The sequence below is a fragment of the Sardina pilchardus genome, chromosome 5 (assembly GCF_963854185.1).
Source record: "Sardina pilchardus chromosome 5, fSarPil1.1, whole genome shotgun sequence".
Lineage (NCBI taxonomy): Eukaryota > Metazoa > Chordata > Actinopteri > Clupeiformes > Clupeidae > Sardina > Sardina pilchardus.
In genome coordinates this window covers 33,147,100-33,168,335 of record NC_084998.1, presented here as the reverse complement: position 1 = coordinate 33,168,335, position 21,236 = coordinate 33,147,100, and the positions used below count along the sequence as shown (strand labels likewise).

Genomic DNA, 21,236 nt, shown 5'->3' with positions numbered 1-21,236 from the left:
AAAAGGGTCTGCTGGAATAATAGACATTGGAATTGTGAATATCGAAGGCTGACATTGGATGAGGCTGATAATCTTCATTAAACCATTGTTCACATGTCTCACATTTCTTTCAGTCAGGCTTCATATGATTCTGATATGATAGATTTAATAGAGACAAAATGATCTTGTTCCAGGTGGCTTGAGTCTCCCAATAAAGACCTATGAGCTGTGATTTATGACACAGACTAGTCTACATTCAGACTTTGTGAAGTAGCCAAAACAAGAACACCAAATAAAGATGCTCTCATCTCTATGTTCACTGGTGCTTGTTCTGTGCCTAGGAGTTGAGAACTGACGTCTTCAAAAGTCTTGTCAAGCCTGACAATAAAAGTGTCTTAGACCGGAATGTCGTCTGGTGACCTTGGCATCATCTATTGTGATTATCCGCCTGTGGTCAAGTCTATGCTTGAATAAGCTATACTGTAGCCTACCCACAACAGCTGAGAATGTGGGTGGCGTGGGCTATGCCAGTGGCTCAACTCAGGACTTGACCACATTCTGCCTGCTACATAAGGAGAAGATGGGCCCATTTGAGATGATGCACAACTACACACAACTGCACAGATAACAGCTAGCAAATGTTGCCCTTCTTTTTAAGAATATTGAATCAGTACAAGATTTTTTTCCCCAGATATGGTTCCAGCCATTGATGTAACTCTGCATTACAGTAGACAGTACACAGACATTATGCAGATGGTCTGCCATAAAAGGCAATACACATATTATATAAAGTAATATTAAGATTATATCTGGATAGTAGGCCTACGGTAGGCAACATCAGGTGTGTTTGGTTGTAATTTTTTCTATTTTCCTTATTCATTAATATATTTTTAATGAAAAGGTATATCTTTGTGTGATAAGAATCTCCCTTCCCAAATATGTATCTATCCACACACACACACACACACACACACACACACACACACACACACACACACACACACACACACACACACACGTATAAATAGGCTATGTATGTATGGATCCATCCATGTGTGTTTTTTGCTGCTCATAATCTAATTAAGCAAGTTATACATTGGATTTTTTTCTTATTGCATAACCTTTACTGGCTTCTCTTTACTGCTTGGAGGCCAATGGGATCAGGGAAGCCTGCAACAGAGGATGAGTTCTGATTTCCCGCGAGTTCCAACTCTGTAACTAAGGAGCTAACCCCGCCCTCCTCATCAATGATGCTGTTTAAACCACGTGAAATTAGCAGGCTAATGTGGCTAAGTGCTGGGAGTACTTCGTGTTGAGTTAACAGAGAACTTTAGCTGAGTGACTGTAGTAGTGTTGCACGTACGAATGACACAGAACATAGCACAATTCTGGTCAAATATGTTAATAAATCTTTGTGTGATGGCGTAATGTTACAGCTTGCTTGTTGGGTGAAAAAATAATAATGATCTCCAATAGATGCCTGCTTCCGTTGCATTTGTGTAGAAGAGCAGTTCAACAAATTGCATTTGCACTAAGGTTAGCAAAGTAATATAGTTTACAGATAGTCTACGTTTAATCATAGAAGTAGTATCCTAATGTTTACATTAGATATTTGCCTGTACCGCAAAGGCCTCTGGGCCACTAGCTTCATTGACGCGTTGAATTCTGGGCAGTCATTGGTCCTCCGCGCTTACAGTCTTCTGCTCTTCCATCGGAAAAATGGCTGCTTCGGCAGCAGCGGCGGCTCCTTCCCCCGGGTTGTGCCCAAGCTTCGCCGTGATCTGCTCCTTTTTAGAGCGATATGGAGCCCTACTGGATTTGCCCGAACTTACATTTCCACAGTTGGAAAGATATCTTCAGGATAACTCATCAGGTAATAGTTTAATATTTGGAGCTGCGATGTGGGAGGAGGAAAGGGTCTCAAAACCACCATTGCATGAGTTTTAGCGTTCGCTGGCTGTTGTGTTATTGTGTGCTTGCAGGACATCGTAATTTGTTTTTCGAGGCTAAATATGTGTCTTCTTTTCGATATAAATACTTTAAACGATGGCGCATTTGATAGGGGATCACTTGAAAGTTTTCTTTCCTCGAAAAAGAGCATTTCTGAGCGCCATGAACGTATTTTATTCGTCGGGATTTATTTTTCAGGCTGGCTTTATCTGCTCAAGACTAAATTGCTCTCCATCACACTCTCAGAGGCCAGCAAGCGAGGGACCTCATGCGAAATCGGGGTGAAATTACACGTGTAGAATAAACGATATCGTTCCGTAAATGTTCTTTTGCTCAAGTGGAAGAGTATATCTTGTGGAGAATACGAAATGTTTTGCATATTTACAGTTAAATAATAATTTGCCATTACACAGTGCTGTACATACCACACTGAGCATGCGCACATCGCATATACTTCCTGCTTACACGAAGCTTGTTATTGCGCGAAACTGTCAACTTATTTCATTCATTCAAACTATTTCGACCATGATTCTTCTTTGTGTTCTCAACAAAACACACTCAAACGGCGAAATGTCAGCTGTAGGACCACATATATATATAGTCAGCGATATCAAAGCTTGCAAGTGTCTACATGAAACTGTTATCCTAACTTAAAGATAGTTGAATTTAAGACCTTTTGTTCAGTAGCTTGCCTTGTGTTGTTGCAGTTCCTAAGCTGTTGGTTGACCTTCACGTGAAGTTGCTGAGGAAAATTGGCAAGTCCGTCTCGGCAGACAGATGGGAAAAGTATCTTATAAAGGTGAGTATGCATATGAAAATGATGCACACCATCCAGATGCATTCGCCATGTGTATGCAAGTATGGCCTAGTAATTAGCCTGCCAGTTCTATTTTTTATGCATCATCCTGTCTTTGAGCTTAACATGACAAAATTTGCCATTGTTTGTTTTTATTACAGGTATGCCAGGAGTTCAATACTACCTGGGCATGGGAACTCGAGAAGAAGGGTTACAAAGAGATGACTGTGGAGTGCAAGACGGGAATTCTTAAAGTGAGTACATTACTGTTTGAGCTGTTTACTCTGATCACTTTTTTTTTTTGTTTACTGCTGAGTAACCCTTTGTTTTTGTACTTACAATTTCATGTCTTTGTTTCAAATTTGATCTGACAACTTTTTGGATGGCTTCTTTGCCCTTTTTTTATTATAACATCTGTAGATTAGAAATTGACCATTGTGCCTGTGATGTAGCGGTGCAACCAGCATGTTTTACGTTCAGTAATATCACTCGCTGCCTTTGTTTGTTTGTTTTTGTAAAACATTGTAATCTTTGTAACTTTTCTTCTCTGTAGTACCTTTGCGAATGTCAGTTTGATGACAATGTCAAGTTCAAAACTGCAGTCAATGAGGAGGATCCTGAGAAGATGCGGCTACAGCCCATTGGGAAAGACAAAGATGGCTTGATGTATTGGTATCAGTTAGACCAAGACCATAATGTACGCGTCTATGTAGAAGAACAGGATGACCTGGATGGGTCGTCTTGGAAATGCATTGTGAGGTAAGATGGATCTCTTTAAACAAGTACGTTAGAACTGCTGTGCTGTGGAATCTTATATACTCCTTTTGTTGTGGCATCTGCGATGAGGCTCTTGCAGGGCATTACAGTACATTTGCAGTAGCTTTGTTGCTGTTTCACAAAAACATAATTGATATGGCAGTTGTGAAGTTGACCTCTCACTGTAGAAGTTTTGTAAAGCTTTTGAACTGTATGAACTGGAAGCAGTGCTTATGATTGAGTTCAGTTAAGGTTATTGCTTAGATCTGAATTGTTTTTTAGGCTACTAGTTTGACAGAAGTACTGTTTCTTGTCAGAGTTGCTGATACGATGCTGTAGTGTATGACCAACATGCACATCATATCCTCTGCTGTTATCTATGGTTTGTTTAATAGCTTGTGAAATTAAAAGTTGAAAGTTGATCGTCAACATAGTAATGTTCATGTGTGTGAAACCTGACAAAGATGTGGCCTGCAGCTACGATGCTGACCCAAAGTGTGTATGTGCGTGTTTGAGTGTTTATCACACTTCCAAGAGATGAGAACCTTGAGAATCTTGCAGCTGCCATATGAAAAATATTCTTTCACTTGGTAGTTTTGTTAACCAAATAGAGATGGGGCTTGTATAATGTGAAGCACTCTTATGTAGTTATTTATGTGTAGTAAAGTTGGTATATTTGATAGTATTTATAATTCATAAGGTGCATATTATTGTGGCATGTAAGTTACACCTGTACACCTATAAAATATTATTTGAAATGTGTTTTCTTCAATGTTTTCTTATTTTTTATTAAACTCTTAAAAATGTCTTCTCTTGGAAGCCATATTTGGGCATTAATATCTGAAAATAGTGTTATTCCTAGCCTGATCAAGCTTTCTAGAATGGAAGAACATGCAGTACAAACCTTAAGAGGCTCTGTCATACTATGATACCGTTTGTCTTTCATTCTACAAAGTTTGGTTTGGTTACGAACCAAATCTTTTTTTACAAGATATTAATGCTCAAACTTCCCAGTCAATGCGTTTTTCAGGCTGTAAACCTCAAGTGATATCAAGGGCTAAAGAATATGATCTGAAAAATTGGATTTGAACAAAAACAGGCATTTGTTTTGGGACTCATTTTCATTCATGATGTAGACAAGGTCTGAACAAAGTTTGCAGCAGTTACCTTATCTGATTTGGCATGGAATGAACGATATAGTAATATTTATTCTCTCATAAATTCTCTTATAAATCCTTATATTTACTCTCTCCTGTTACATTGATAGAGGTTGTAGGCTACGGTAGAGATTGTACTTGGTGGGTTCTGTATAGTGATTGTTCATGAATGAAACTACATTTTAATTGGTTCTGTACCTGTACTCTGCTAAGTGACAAAGTTGAATGTAATCTAAAAGAAGATCAGATCCATGGCACATTTCTTCACAAATATTTTTAAAAAGCCTTTATTTAACTGGCTCTTTCATGATAGAGAGTTAAAAAACATAGGGTGAAGCATGTCTTCATTTGAATTCCTTAACCCAAAGAGCACCTTAAAATACCTAACTGGACTAATGAAAAAGAAGTTCAGAGTGCAACATGCTGAGTCAGTGGCAGCTTTTTGAATATTACAGTAGCAGAACAGGATCACACTAACTGACGTGTTGCACCCCACTGTGCCCGTTTTCTTGTGTTTCTACATCTTTCTTGGTAGTTATCACTTTTTAACTCCTCGCATGTCTTTATCGCTTTAGTTAATTTGCTTCAGTGTTTTTTTCACAAGAGGAGATGTTTTGTTTGCCATGGATGATTGTGAAGAGTTGCATTTATTAATGCATCTCCTAAAATGTTTCTTGCATTGTTTGTATGTATAATTAGCCTCATATGTACTCAACTGGGAAATATGTGTCCTAAGTTTTGTAATGTTTTCTCACAGAAACCGAAATGATCTTGCTGAGATGCTGGCTTTGTTGAAGACACATATTGACCCCGCACTTCTAGTCAAGAAGGAGGGAGAGGAAGGGGCCACAAACCCAGAGGATCAAGAGAAGAAGGGTGAAGACAATGGTATGATACTTCAAGCAGATCTGATGTTGAACTAATGTAAAGTAATAGACAGAAAATGTAGCAAAACAGTATAACTAGTAGCCCAACAAGCTAAAAACTAACAGACTTGTCATGCAAACAGTACAGTTGGCCCTGAGGAACACTGGCCAGATTGCTCAATTTTAGAGATATATATTAGGTAACATCAATCTGATGGGTTGTGTTGGCTGGGGTGCCGGTGGGACAGTATCTCTGGTCATTTACATGATCATATATCATTAAGGCATATATGTTCAAAAATTAGCATTAGAAAACGGTACACCCCTTGTACATTGTGTCTTTAACGGAGTTAATAGCTTGACAAATAATTTCACACATCATTTCTAATTTCCGTATTCCCATCTTTTTGTCATTTCCTGTCACAGGAGATGTGAAAAAAGAGGGAGACGTAGAAAATGATGCAGACAAGCCATCCGACGAAAACAAGTCACCAACATCTCCCAAGCTAGACAGTCAACACGATGGCACAGAAAAGGAGAACATGAAGCAGGAAGTCCCTGCTGAGGATGCAGCACTCAAAGACAGTCAGAAAGGGGCAGACGTGGCATCAGAGAAACCTGTCGGAGAGACAGAGGAGCACACCGTGAAGACATCAATAAAAGAAGAGCCCATGGAGGTAACCGAATCAACCAAAGCTGGCTCTGAGGTGACCGCTAGTAAACTTACCAGTCCGCCAGTGGTCACCGAACCTACAGAAGAGGCCAGGAGAAAAACTGCAGAGGAGGTCCAGCGAGCAATCAAGAATGACCAGCAAGCCAAAATCCCCCTGAAGAAGAGGGAGATGAAGCTGAGTGAGGACTTCGATAGCAATGCTGGCAGTGGCGGCTCGAGCGTTATTGTGGCAAATACGTCCCTCACCACCACCAAGGAGCCAGTCAAGGAGTTGAACGGAAATCAGGTCAATGGAGACACGCAGCCTGTGAAGGCAAACGAATCTGGTACAAAATTTGGCATTGCATCAACAACGTCAACTACAACGACAGAAGTGGAGAGGCGGAAAGAAGCACAGGAAGAAAAGATGGAGGCCTCGCAAACCTCTGGGAGGAAGGAGGAACCAAACAAACAACAGTTAGAAAAGGCAGACGATGGGAAAACAGAAATCTCGGCAGAAAAAGAAAAAGTGTCAACACTTCCCTCAGAGGAAAAGATGGATGTGGATAAGCCTGAGGCCTCTAGTTGCATTAAAAGCACAGGTATGCCTGATGACAAACAGGAGCCACCACAGGAAGTGACATGCTCTATCAGAAAGGACAATGAACTTCCTTTCACTACGATCAGAAAAGCTCCTTCGTCAGAGGAGAAATCAACATCATCAAAGTCAGACACAAAATCATCTGAAATGTTAGATAATCATGGGGTCACACCAAAAGGAACAACCATTCCAAATTCTTCCAAAGACAAAGCAGACTGTTCAAAAGAGCCAAGCACCACGTCAGTTCAGAACGATTCAAAAAAATTGGATGGACAAAAAGGAAAGGAAAAGCAACCATCTGACCAGACAGACAAACCTACCCCTTCCAAAAGTACAAAGCAGGTGACCTTGTCTCTTCACAATGAAGAAGAGAAATCTCTTGCCCCAACAAAAGAAGACGAAAGCCAGACAAAAAAAATGCTTGTCTCTAAAACTGTGGGTGAACCACACGTGTCTGTTGAGAAAGACACAAAGAAAGTGGGAGACAACAACAAGCAAACCTCTCCAGAAGATGTAGGTAAATCTCCGACAGAAGAGCTCAGTGTTTCTAAGAAGACCAGTGGCCTTTCTGTTATAAGAGAAACTAAATCGCCAATTTTGATTAAGAAGACTGAAGATGTAACCACTAAAGAAGGCGAAAAAACTAAGGAAAGTGACAAACCATCCACTAAAGAGAGCAACAAACCATCTGTTATTAAGGAGCAGTTCACCTCTGAAACAACCGCTAGAGTAGCCTCTGTCATAAAGATGGATACATCAAGATCGCCTGATGAGAAAGAAAAACAGACAGTCATCACTGAAACAGACAAGAAATCCCCTGCCCAAGAATCCACAAAATCAAGTCCATCTGTAGAGAAAGAAAAATCCCCATCCTTAAAGGGAGTGGTAAAAAGTTCTTCAGCAAAAGAATTTGAACGTCAGCCTTCTGAAAAGATAGAGGCATTGAAATTAAAGGCGAAAGACAGCACAGAAAAAGAAATGATCTGCAAGGAGTCAGGAACTAAAGGCACCTCAAAGCAAATTGAAAAGGATAAGGGTTGCACACCTTCAGCTTCTGTTGCAAACCCAAAGGATGCAGACAAACTGGATAGTGGTAAGGATAAGACTTCCACGTCTGCCCCCAAATTGATCCCAAAGGAGACGGGCAAAACAGAGAAAGAGGCAGAGAACTGGTCTGAAAAGTGTGGTCCTGCTGCCGAAAGCATAGAGGAGCCCATGGAGGTTCAGACATCAGTTCCTGGGCCCGTAAAAGCATCTGTCAGTGAGGTGGGAAAAGCAGGAGAAAAGAAAGATGCTGAAGAGGTAAAAGAAAAGATGGACACGATTGCAAATGTAAAAGACAAGAACAGTGAGACCAAAAGGGTAGAAAAGAAAGATGAGGCTAAGAAAGTGGAGGAGAAAAAGGATGTGTCCAAAAAGACAGAACCGAAAAAGGATGAATCCAAAAAAACAGATCAGAAAAAGGATGAGTCTAAAAAGGCAGAAGAGAAAAAGGATGAATCCAAAACAGCAGAAGAGAATAAGGATGCATCCAGAAAGGAGGAATCCAAAAAGGCGGAAGTGAAGAAAGTTGAATCTACAAAGGCAGAAGAGAAGAAGGATGCATCCAAAAAGGATGAGTCCAAAAAGGCAGAAGTGAAGAAGGATGAATCTACAAAGGCAGAAAAGAAAAAGGATGCATCCAAAAAGACAGAAGAGAAGGATACATCCAAAAAGGAGGAGTCCAAAAAGGCAGAAGTGAAGAAGGATGAATCTACAAAGGCAGAAGAGAAGAAGGATGCATCCAAAAAGACTGAAGAGAAGAAGGATGCACCCAAAAAGACAGAAGAGAAGAAGGATGCACCCAAAAAGACAGAAGAGAAGAAGGATGCATCCAAAAAGGATGAGTCCAAAAAGGCAGAAGTGAAGAAGGATGAATCTACAAAAACAGAAGAGAAAAAGTATGCATCCAAAAAGACAGAAGAGAATAAGGATGCATCCAAAAAGACAGAAGAGAAGAAGGATGCATCTAAAAAGGAGGAGTCCAAAAAGGCAGAATTGAAGAAGGATGAATCTACAAAGACCGAACAGAAAAATGATGCATCCAAAAAAGCAGAAGATAAGAAGGATGAGTCCAAAAAGGCAGAATTGAAGAAGGATGAATCCACAAAGGCAGAAGAGAAAAAGGATGCATCCAAAGCAGCAGAAAAGAAGGATGCATCCAAAAAGGTAGAGGTAGAGGTGGAGAAGGATGAATCCACTAAGGCAGAAGAGAAAAAGGGTGCATCCAAATCAGCAGAAAATAAGGATGCATCCAAAAAGGTAGAGGTGGAGAAGGATGAATCCACTAAGGCAGAAGAGAAAAAGTGTGCATCCAAAGCAGCAGAAAAGAAGGATGCATCCAAAAAGGTAGAGGTGGAGAAGGATGAATCCACTAAGGCAGAAGAGAAAAAGGGTGCATCCAAAGCAGCAGAAAAGAAGGATGCATCCAAAAAGGTAGAGGTGGAGAAGGATGAATCCAATAAGGCAGAAGAGAAAAGGGGTGCATCCAAAGCAGCAGAAAAGAAGGATGCATCCAAAAAGGTAGAGGTGGAGAAGGATGAATCCACTAAGGCAGAAGAGAAAAAGGGTGCATCCAAAGCAGCAGAAAAGAAGGATGCATCCAAAAAAGTAGAGGTGGAGAAGGATGAATCCACTAAGGCAGAAGAGAAAAAGGGTGCATCCAAAACAGCAGAAGAGAAGAAGGATGCATCCAAAAAGGATGAGTCCAAAAAGGCAGAAGTGAAGAAGGATGAATCCTCTAAGGCAGAAGAGAAACAGGATGCATCCAAAAAGGCAGATGAGAAAAAGGATGAATTCAAAAAGGCAGAGGAGAAAAAGGACGAGTGCAGAAAGGCAGCAGAGAAGAAACATGAGTCCAAACACATGGAAGAAAAGGACTGCCATGCCGAAACAACCCCCATGGACTGTGAGGAGCCTGCCAAAAAGGACGCAGATAAAAAGAAATCTGGATCAGATGAAGAGTCAGAACATGACCCGAAACAAGATGGTGGAAAACTTGAGCCCTCGAAGAAGAAGAAGAAGAAGAAAGAAGACCACAGTGGCTCCGAGGAGAGCAAGGAGAAGGATGAGGAGAAGACGGACGAGCCTGACAAATCAGCCCAGACTGAAGACGGAGAGGGCGGCGATAACGAGGGGTTGCACCTGAAGATCCGCGTGGCAGCGCACCGCAGGAAAGCAGAGCTCCAGAGGGAGGAGAGGCGGGCCGACTCGGAGTCGGAGGCCGGGGACGGGAGGGGGCTCAGGAGATCGCCCCGGATCTGTCGCCCAACTGCCAAGGTGGCCGAGATCCAGGACAGGAAACAAGACAAGAAACCGTTCACACTGCTGGCCGACAAAGAGGTTGAAAAGCCAGAGAAGGAGGAGGAGGAAGAGGAGGAGGAGGAGGAGTGTCCGGTTCCAGTGAGAAAACCCAAGGAGAAGAAAGTGGACTCTGATGCACATTCAAAGTCAAAGGTAATAGCTTACAATTATATATAAAAAATGTTAGACAGTGATTAAGACCGTATAGTGTGCTGAGTTGATGATATGAGCTCTCCCACTAAACTTGTAAAATGTGTGTAAGGCTGCAGTGACCGAGATTGCTAAAGCCGAAAAGTCTAAAGAGGGACATTGCACTTCTTCCAAAAGTTTCGTGACGCCAGGAAGTTGTATGTAGTATGAGATGTATACTAGAAACCCACTGAATCACACAATTACTGAAACAGTCTACCTTAATCTTTGTTTTATAGTGTGTTTTAACATCACAGTGAGTCTTGCCAGTTTTGTGAACGTAAGACTGGATTGCACATTGTACAAGTTTTGTCAAAACTGTGCACATGATTACACGTTAAACGCCATTACAGGGTAAACGACGGAGGCGGACACGCTGGTCAAACACACGAACGCGACGGAAAAAGAAAGGTTCGGAGGATGACGACGACGATGATAACGAAGACGAGTCGAGCGTTGAAGAGGAATCTGAGGAGGACCCCAGTGATGAGGACTACAAAGTGGAGAAGCGGCCCCGAAGGACGAGGAACCGCAGAGAGAGGAACACGGACGACTCTGACACGTCTTCCGATGATGACCTCCCACCAAATGACGATCCATGTAAACACTGTGGCCTGCCAAACCATCCTGAACTGGTGCGTGGGAACATGAAAATACCTTTGTCTTTGTCAGCTTGCTGTAGTACCATAATACATACGTTATAGATGGTGAACTGATGTGTGTGTGTGTGAATGTCTTTGTCAGCTTGCTGTAGTACCATAATACATATTAACAGTTATAGTTGGTGAACTGACGTGTGTGTGTGTGTGTTTCAGATCCTGCTGTGCGACTCATGCGATAATGGGTACCACACAGCTTGTCTCAGACCCCCCCTGATGATCATCCCTGATGGAGAATGGTTCTGCCCCCCGTGCCAGCATGTAAGTGATTATGCTCATAGCTGTAAGAGTGAGGACTGACTTGTGTTTATTTGTCCTTGACATGACCTCATACCATCAAAGTGAAAGTGAATATGAAGATGATGCCACATACATAGTTATATAGTGTTGCCTTTTCCTTTTATTTCTTCATACTTTACAATGATGACCCACATCTGAATGATGGTGGTTAACAATTGTTCCTGTCTTTTATTATGCTAATTGTGACATATTGTCCTATTGTGCATATCTATGAATGATTTGATTTCTAGGATTTAGTTTTCAAGTAACTGACAAAAGGTCTGCACTCATCCTCTGCCTGTCGTTGGTTTGTCCTTGCAGAAGCTCCTATGTGAAAAACTGGAAGAGCAATTAACAAATCTCGATGCCGTGTTAAAGAAAAGAGAACGTGCCGAGCGAAGGTCAGTGTGAATATTTCCAGCTACTGACTCAGTGGACATAAGTCGATATGTATAGAATGTCAATCATTTCATCTCAACTGATGAAATATTTGTTAATTACTTAATATGTTTTTGCTTGATTTTAAAAAAAAAAATTATCAGAAAAGAGCGTCTGGTCTATGTTGGCATCAGCGTGGAGAACATCATCACTCCGTCGGTAAGTTGTGTGGGATTATGGGTAGGTTCTGTTAGTCTGTCTTCATACAAATGTTCCTTCATCCATCCAGTCAAGATGTCCCATTTAGACAGTATTGTTTTGCTACAGTATCTGAGCTAGTGTTACAGAACAGTGAAGACCAGAAGAGTTCCACCTCAGTGACCGGAAGTAGCAATCTCACAAGAAATCTGACGAGATCATTTTCTTTTCTGTTTTTTTTTAGATGTCATGTTAGCTGAATCAGATTTCTACATGTTACTGGAATGATTAGAGCTATTGTAACAAAGCAGATTTAAGACCAATGTGTTTTTAGGCAATGCTACATATTAACCCTATGAGCCCGACGGACGCAAAGTGCGTCAAAAAACACACCCATTCTTCTCTGTTACATTGCTCCGTGATTATTTGTCACAGCGAGATGAGACGAATACTGCACGAAAGAGCAGAACCGGGGCTTTCCAACGAGACTAGACACTTGTCTGTAGGATCAAGTATGAAAATAAAATAAAATCATGAAGTTAAATCAAAGTATATCATATTTACAGTCTATATTGCTCTGCGTTCACCCAGGCATCCAGCACTCTCGCTTGAATTACTCACGCACCCGACATCGCACAGACACGACACGCATATCAAATGAAAGAGGAGAAACAGAGCTTTCCATTGATACCAAAGACATCGATCCTTTTGTGTTATAAAAACAGACGAAGTGACAAACAAATCATAATGTCATATAGCTTCGGCTACCATTACTCTCGTTTGATTTACTCATGAAATCGCTATCAGAACGATGTGGCACGCATGTCAGATGAAAGAGGAGACTTAGAGCTATCCACAGATGCCAAAGACAACCTTCTAAACCATAAAACAGACGAAGTGACAGCAAAATAATAACTTCATTTAGCTCCACTTACCCCATGTTTTTGTGTGGCATGATAGCCTACTGGCTATGGCAAGTCACGTTCATAATACGGTTTTGAGATCCTAGCAAGCTCCTGTATGGTATCCAATTCAAGACTCATATTGCATCCATATTTTTTTTGACAAATAAACACTTTTTTGCCTTTACTTTGTTCATTCCAATGCAGTAAAAAAATATTAGAGGGAATCATCATCTGTGCACGTCATATGCGCTACCACGCAAACAAGTCAGGTCAAATCAGCTAGTGTCACAAATATGGAGCGCAAAAAGTGTCAAAAAGTCATTTCTCATCACTGAATAAAAATGGCCATTTATTTCTGGAAGGCACACACCACATATTTCTGTAAATTGCTCAGCCCCAAAGTATACCTCCACCATGGTTCTTATATTGCCATTTTCAGGATAGTCAGGCCTACACAACCATGTAAGTTATGTCGAGCTGCCAGCTTGCTGTGGTGAGATACACGTCAAAATGTAAGAATTTGTATTGTATGCTTTTTACATTTTTATTATTTAAAAATCTAAATCAAATCAATGCAAGTATTTATACATGATATTGTGGCAGATCTGGGTAGCCTAGACTGTGCTGTAAAAAACAATATGTAACATGTGTGAATGGCACTTACAGTGACCAGGATAAATGCTTCTAACTAGAGGTAGGGAAAATGCCCTTAAAACAGCTTAGGGCTCATAGGGTTAACAAATATTGATTAGGTTATCACTATATAGCTATAATTTTCTAACAGTCCAATACTTGCCATGCTGGAGTGAACACTGAAAAGTATATTTTTGGGATTTGGATTATTGTAATTGGGCAGTGAGGAGAGAAACAGGAAGCGATTGGGGGTGAGGGATGGGGTGGGATTGGGAAATGACCCGATTCGGACTCGAACCCGTGTCCCCATGGGCATTTGGGCCACAGTGCCTCCCTCCAAACACTGACAATTTTGCCATTAAGGTGTAAACACTTGGTGGGTTTTCTTTTGATGATGCTGTACCCAACTTGACGTTTGTTTGTTTGTTTGTTTGTTTGTTTGTTTGTTTGTTTTGTAAGATGGAAGTGGAGGAGCAGAAAGAACCGGAAGTGGAAAAGAAGGAAAAGAAAGAAGTTAAAAAGAGCAAAAGCTGGGGTCGGAGGTCAACAAGGGCAAAGAAATTCATAAGCTACAGGTACCATTTGCTAATATGTGTCTTTGTGTAATTGATCGATTCCACCTGTCTCTTTGGTGGTCTTTCCCTAACCCAACTGAAGATTGCTAATTTTCTAAGTGGTGTCCCTTGCAGAAAGATTGGTGTGATGTAATGAAAGTTGTAGAATTTCCTCTAGTATTGAATGTGCCATGACACAGATTGAGCTGTGTGCTCTAAGGTTCACCATCAACTATCGGCCTGTGCAGAGAAACATTTCTGATTTGTTGTTGCCTTTTAACAAATGGGAAATCCCATTTTCTGCTTTTAAGGTTTGATGAGTTTGATGAAGCCATCGAGGAGGCAATTGAAGAGGATCTCAAAGAAGCAGAAGGTGGAGGTGAGTCTGCCAAAGAGCCACAGTATTTGATTAGAAACTCAACTTTCATATTTCTTTCATATCTTCAAATCGATCTCCAGGCAGCACCATTGATTGGCCCATCTAAACCTCGGGCTGCCTAAACAAAGGATAATGTTGTGTTTTCTGATTAACCGTAAGATATTCACATGAAATGCCATTGTTTGCATCCTCTTCATATAAAGACAGAAGCACCTTGAAGAAATCTTGTGTAGTAACGTTATAATAATACGATCTAGGAAAACCCTTCCCATGGTGCCCACAAAAATCCTTGATTTTTTAAAAAAATGTTTTGCTCTGTTTCAATGTCACCAATTTAAGATTTTGATACCATCCTAGCAACTCTCTAGACACGGTCCCCTAACAAAATCCTGTATACCATCCTCCCAAATTATTGGATGTTGCTAGGGTGATATCAGAATCATAAGATGGTTAAATTGCACCTTGTGAAGAGTTTTCCCAGATTTAATCACATATACAACTTTTATTCACCTACAGGAGCTGGCCGGGGTAAGGACATGGCCAACATCACAGGGCTCAGAGGGAAGGACATGTCCACCATTTTGAGTGAGGATGGCAAGGAGAACGGAAAGCCACAGCGTCCGAACGTCGGACAGCGGAGGAAGAAGCGGCGGCGTCTCAACGACCTGGACAGCGATGAGGAGGAGGATGAGGAGGAGAGCGAGGATGAGTTCCGCATCAGTGACAGGTAGTGACCATCCCACTGGAAATTGACTAAAGATAATTGTCTTTCTTTTTGAAGACAACAAAGGCCTCGATCTGACCCTGGCTTTGATCTGCCATATGTCTCTTTCCCCTCCATCTCGACGGCAGCTCTGAAGAGGAGGAGTTTGTGGTGTCCGAGAACGACGCGGAGAGTGATGCTGAGGCCCAGTCCGGCGACGACAGCGACTTCGGGAGCACGGGCAACGGCCCACGGTTTCGGGGCTCGGCGTGGTCCAGGAAGTCTGTTAAGCGTCGGTGGAATACTCGGCAGCCACGGCGACGCAGGCGACCCAAAGGCTACTCCGACGACGAAGAACTGGAGGAGACTGAAGAGGAGGAGGATGACGAGATCGGTACGGTGGCTCTTCATGGGCCCTGAATTGGTTTATGGCAAAGTACAAAGTCTTGTGTTCACTGTCATTTCCTGTGTATTAGTCACACTGGCCCTCATTTATGAAACGTGCGTATGACCAAAAATTGGCGTAAAACAGGCAATATTTAAATTACGCTTGTTTCCAGCCGCCACATCAACACACCTTTATTCTTACACTAGAATTGGAGTGATACGAATGTTTGATGAATCACACGTGAGCGCTCTGCGCTCAGATGTACGTTGATAAATGAGGGCCACTGTGTATAAGCCGCAGAACAGTGTTTTTATGCAAGTTAAAAGAAACAAAACCATATTAACTGCCCCCATGTATTAACCTCGTAGTTGAAAAAAATTTGCAAAATCAATGTTTAAGCCGCGGCTAGTAGTTGGGGAAATTACGGTAACTCAAGTTAGTTTTAATAACTAGGTGAAATCAATTAGCACTTTAACACAGTGACCAAGACCTATCTGCAAACAATGATTAGTCAGGCCAAAACTTCCATATGCAACACGGCCACTGTAGTGTGTGCACAAGAACTTGCCTTGTTGATAGACTTTGCAGTTTGCACTTTGCCCACCATTCAAATTGGGGCCCCTTATCTCTACAGTGTGCTATACAAGGGCAGCTATTGCTCACAGAGCAGCATGCATGCCACATATGGGTTCGTGCCCAGTAGGATTGATTCCAGCTTGCCATTTCTGAGTCCTACTCTCCCATCCATCTCTCTCTCACTCTCTCAAATCATCGGGGCTTATTTTAAATATGCTTGTTTGTTTTCTTCTGTAGCTACGGAGGGTTCGAGTGAGTTCAGCGAGAGTGATCTGGACATGCGGAGGCGGCGTTCCCGTCGGAGTCTGAAAAAGGCGGTGAACTACTGTGAAACGTCCGAATCGGAGGGCTCCCAGACTGCCAAGAACAAGGACAAAATGAAGCCGCGCAAACGTCTCTCCAGCTCCGAGAGTCAAGGTTAGCTTAGCATCAACACCTCACACGTGCACTATACTCATTTCTCTGACATACTGCTGAAGTTCCTATTTCAAAGTATGGACAGTACACTTACGTTATGTGTTCCTATTTCAAAGTATGTACCATACACCTATGTACTTGAGTATTGTACAGTAATTGAGTACTTATAAAGGAATTACTAATGCTAAACATTAAACAGTTCTTCGGTTGAATAATTTGTAAACATTTTCCCCTTTACTCTTTCAGCAAGCTCCAGCTCCCGAGATTCCGATGAGGGGGAGCGGAAGAAAAAGAGACGGAGAAGAGATTCTTCAGAGGAGGACTCGAAGAAACGGCGGAGGCACCTGTCCCTCAAGCGGAGGAGAGAGTCCGAGGACAGCGATGATGACGACTCGGACGACTCTGAGGAGGAAGACCGCCCGATCCGCAAACGGGTGAATCGCATCGACTCTGACGACTCCGACGAGGAAGAGGAGGAGAAGAAGAGTGCGCCGGCAGAGAAGGAGTCGGAGGAGTCTAAGAGGCCACCGCGGCCTCTCGGCTTGGACGAGGAGGACGAGGAGGCGGCAGCTCTGGTGAAGGGGACCAGCCCGCTGGACTACCTCGTGGTCGACCTGCCCCCGACCAACGGACAGAGCCCAATGAAAGGGCCGGAGGGCCTGATCTCCAGGCCTCCGGGGGGCGCTGTGGTCGGAGCTGCCGCGGGCCTCATGGCCCACATCGGCCCCAAGAACCCGGCCGCAGCCACGGCCGTCGCCATGACCGCCAACGGCCTGGCTTCGCAGGAGATGCCCCCGCCCGACGAGGATGAGGACGACCTGCTTGGCGTCACAGACCTTGTTGACTATGTCTGCAACAGCGAACAGTTGTAAAGGAATTTGAACTTTTGTCCTTTTCAATCCCCCCATCCCCCCAAATCCTTGGCATCCTCTCCACTATCCATTCCCTGTACGTTTGACCCCGTACTGCATCTTTTCACTTTCTATGCCCCCACCCCACCCCAACAACTGCCCCCCGCGCCCGCCCAAACCACCCTCCCTCCTCATGCTTCACACGTTATGTCCATACCTAATGCCAGCAATGCAACCTCAACCCCGCCAATAGCGTACCAAGTACTGCACAGAATGAGACTGTTCTGGGTCGGCTTCCCTCAACTCCTCTTGTGACTGAGGTCAGCAGCAGTGCTACCATTGGGAGTCCCGTATGTCAGACGTGTAGGCTGCGTGTCCTGGTTGAGAGGGCAGAGCCTCAAAAGGCTGTAAATATTCCACTTCACAAAATCCGAGACGTTTTTTTGTGAAAGAAAAAAAAAAGAACTTTCAACTCGCAGTTGGAAAAGCAGTTTTATAACGTCACCTTCCCACCCTGTGTCCAGTATGAAGTATCCTTCTTAATCATGTGACATTATCTTTTTTCCATCGTGTAACCGACATGCTAGAGATACCCGTTATATACTGTAGAACACATCATGTTGTTTATTCTTTGATTGTGTGTTGGTCTTGGTAGGAAATAGTGTAGTATTATTTTCCATCACTTAAAATTTTTACATTTTGTATTAAATCGTAAAACCTTACTTATGTGTAAATTTCAAGAGATGGATTGCAGCAGCGTTCCATGTTGGACTGTCTCATATGGGTTCATTATCTTCCACGTATTATTGCTGATTATTGCTCTTGTCAAAAAGTGGACACCACAGTAAAAAAAAGTTTGCCCTCTAGATAAAATGTTTGTCCATGGCATATTGAAATCATGTTATTTGGTTGTATGTTTTTGCCTGAAAGGCAATGCAAATATTCATGAGATGTCCTCAAATGCGATCAAAAAAGGTATGGTGAACTTGGTCTTAAACAAAACCAATTGTGTATTTATATTAAGTGTTTTTAAAATGACAACTAAGCAGAACCAGGATGCTTAGTATTTTTAAATTGCATTGTATATTTTGTAGCATTCATTGAGTCCGTTTCATATAATATCATAATGGCTTTTTTTAGTTTTCATTACAGCTTGTTACCGTTTCCCCGAATTGTATTTGGACTGTTTTTTTTTGCCCTTAGCAAAATATGCATACCCGTATAAGTCGAACACTATTAATCCTGGCAGCTGTTTAGTGCATTAAATGCCAAATAAAAATGTCTTTCTTGAAGACCACACCCAACCACAGACACATGCTAGGCGTTTGAATGAAGAAAAGGTGTATTTGTTTGGCTGAAAAGGTATCTCATTATGTGTGTGTTAATGAGCATATGTTTTGGCTACTTACATGAGAAGCTCAAAGATGGTCCATTTCTGGAAGTTTTGTTTTGTTTTGTAGGAATTTTGATTGCACCACCAACACTATCAGTGGATTCCATGCACTTCATCTCATTTCATTTTAATACATATATTTAATAAAAGGGATTTGTCATATGTTATGTAGTTTGTTTGGTTTTTTTTATCCCCTCTGACTTTTGAATCATATCCTATGTTCCGTTGAAATGCGGCCATTGAATTACTTTTTCTGTCTGAAGTCTAACCCCATACACCTTTTTGTACATTTACTTAGTCGCAAAGCTGTCGTGGTTTATAATGATGTATTATTTCCCACCCCTTTTTTTTTTTTTTTTTAATAAAATGCGATCTATTATCCTTATTGATTTCTCCTGGATGAGTAGATCTGATTTGTCAAATCATTTTGCATGTCATAAATGTTTATGATCTGTCAAAGTATTACCTTTTGTCACATCCACACTGTTACCATGGCGATAATGCTCAAGCATACACTCACTAGTTCTTACCATCAAAAAATCTCTGAATCCAAATTGCGGATGTTTTTTTTATTTGTGCGTGTGTATATCTGAATGATATCTGAATTAGTTTGTTTTGCAGTGCAACATACCTAGGTCATCAGCGTGAGGATTTATCTCGCGCGTATATATTTTTTGGTTGTTTTTTATTAGTAGTAAGTTGTGGCACTTAACCTACTTTCTTTTTTTACAGCGATTTGGTATTTTGTTTTCCATAATGTCCATGGAAGGAGTGATAACAGTTCTTTAAGGCTTCCCCACAATACTGGATTGACACAAGGAGTCACGTATAACATGCTTTCTGACAGGATTTTAGATATGTTGGGTATTTGCGGTGTGAAGTGGGCAGCAAAGTACTGCTCACCATGGTGGAGGAATTCTGTAAAAATGTCTTGTATAATAATGTGAAAACTTGGCATGCACATTCGCTCCCCCTAAATCCTTGACAGATATATACCCAACATGTATGGGGTAAGCATCGTCTCATATTTATTTTTTTACATATCGATTGAGAATATTAGATGCTACTTTCTTCTTTTTCTTCTTGAGTTTCTAGATGCTGTCTAACTGTTCTCTATAGTCTGATTTGTAAACCATTTACAAGGCAATGTAGTGCTTTTAAGTAGGAGGTTGAACTGGTTTGAATATAATCCTCCTATTAGAGTATTTGCAGATATATCAAGACGATTGTAAGAGGGTAGAAAAGGAATCCAGAGATCCTGTTCATCTTTGTAATTATGTTCTTTATATATTTATTAGCTGCTTCCATTCTTGTGTTTAGTAAAGCTTCAGTTACTTACTGTTAATAAATATTTTAAATTGCAGTCTGTCACAATTTAAAATATTTCACCTAAGGACTGAGGCCTGAGACCGTGTGTCTGCCAGTTATATAAGTGTTAAATGTAGTCAGGTCTTGATAGACTTCCAGTCAGTCTTGCTTGGACGGTAGCTTTTAGACCTGTTCTGCGTGTGTCTGGTCTTTTTGGATGTTTTTGTTATGATGTTCCTTTGATATAAATGCAATCTTGTACATTTGTCATATTAAAAGGGCACTTGACCTAATACGTATCTTGTCTTCCCAGTCATGTCTACAGAATAGGATTTTTACAATTAAATAAATAAATAAGAGTCTGCAATTGTTAACTGGCCTACCTGCTTTTGTAGTTGGACCATTACAATTGATTGAGAATACATGTCTATGTATAATCAGCCGAAGACGGCACATGAAACATCTCTTAGTTACTCTCCACTGGCTTCCTATAGCAGCCAGAATTCAACTCAAATCCCTCACTCTGGCCTTAAGAGGAGACACTCACTGTGTCTGAACTGTGCTACTTGAATCTCATTCCATGGTCCTCAAGGCCCACTTTTTTTTTTTTTTAGATACATTTTTTTTGGATACATTTTTTCCAGATTTGGAAATCCCATGTTTTGCTATCTAGGATCCCCTGATCTATCTTACTTTTATGCCAGGAACATTGCATTGGATGACTGTGATTGCATGATCTGATCTAATTTCAGAATCCCTCTTGCTTTTGAAAAACCCCATTTCCAAGATTTGACCCAACCAATTTTCCAAAATCCCACTAGATGAAAACTGAAAAAAAGGAAGCCTGGACCCTGATGTTGATCTGCTGTGTTGAGCATCCATCAACACTGAGGTCACTCACGATCAAGACCTTTTTCCTGGGTGGTTCCTCATTGGTGGAATGAGTTATCTAGTCTCCTGTCTATTACAGAGTTATAGTTTGTATGTTTATGGTTTCACAAATATAGAAAGTATAACAATTATTTTCACTCCACTATTATTATTATTATTATTTACATTGATAGCTCTGAATCGGATCTGATCTGATTAGTCAGATTTCCCAGCAGAACTGGGCCGATCCAGTCTACTGTTGACTACTATTGGGAACAGTTCTTACTGCACCAACATTTGGAGATTTCAAATTGTGTCTGTAAAACCCTGTATCTGAAACCCAAACCCAAATACATACATAGTGCTTGATGTGAAGTTCATGAGTAGTTGATAACTGGTCATAAATTTACATATTGACTCACCCAGGAGGACGGGAACACAAACTCCCAGCTCACTC

At 41.5% G+C, this 21,236-nt stretch overlaps 1 protein-coding gene across 1 annotated transcript; it reads left to right on the top strand.

Annotated features, from left to right (window-relative positions):
- Positions 1-384: 384 nt before the first annotated feature.
- rsf1b.1 (remodeling and spacing factor 1b, tandem duplicate 1) lies at positions 385-20,202 on the top strand. The gene is made up of 17 exons (XM_062537529.1): positions 385-394; positions 1,676-1,852; positions 2,637-2,728; positions 2,887-2,979; positions 3,279-3,484; positions 5,396-5,526; positions 5,931-10,252; positions 10,642-10,923; positions 11,104-11,208; positions 11,548-11,627; positions 11,769-11,823; positions 13,800-13,915; positions 14,206-14,273; positions 14,790-15,000; positions 15,126-15,370; positions 16,178-16,357; positions 16,604-20,202. The coding sequence occupies exons 1-17, from the start codon at positions 385-387 to the stop codon at positions 17,227-17,229; spliced, it is 6,999 nt and encodes a 2,332-aa protein (XP_062393513.1). The 3' UTR covers positions 17,230-20,202.
- The last annotated feature ends 1,034 nt before the right edge of the window (positions 20,203-21,236 follow it).

Excerpts from the sequence above, each read along its gene's own strand:
- rsf1b.1 (XM_062537529.1), top strand. Across the intron at positions 11,209-11,547 it reads TCTGCCCCCCGTGCCAGCAT|AAGCTCCTATGTGAAAAACT; the intron begins GTAAGTGATTAT and ends TTGTCCTTGCAG. Across the intron at positions 11,824-13,799 it reads AGAACATCATCACTCCGTCG|ATGGAAGTGGAGGAGCAGAA; the intron begins GTAAGTTGTGTG and ends TTGTTTTGTAAG.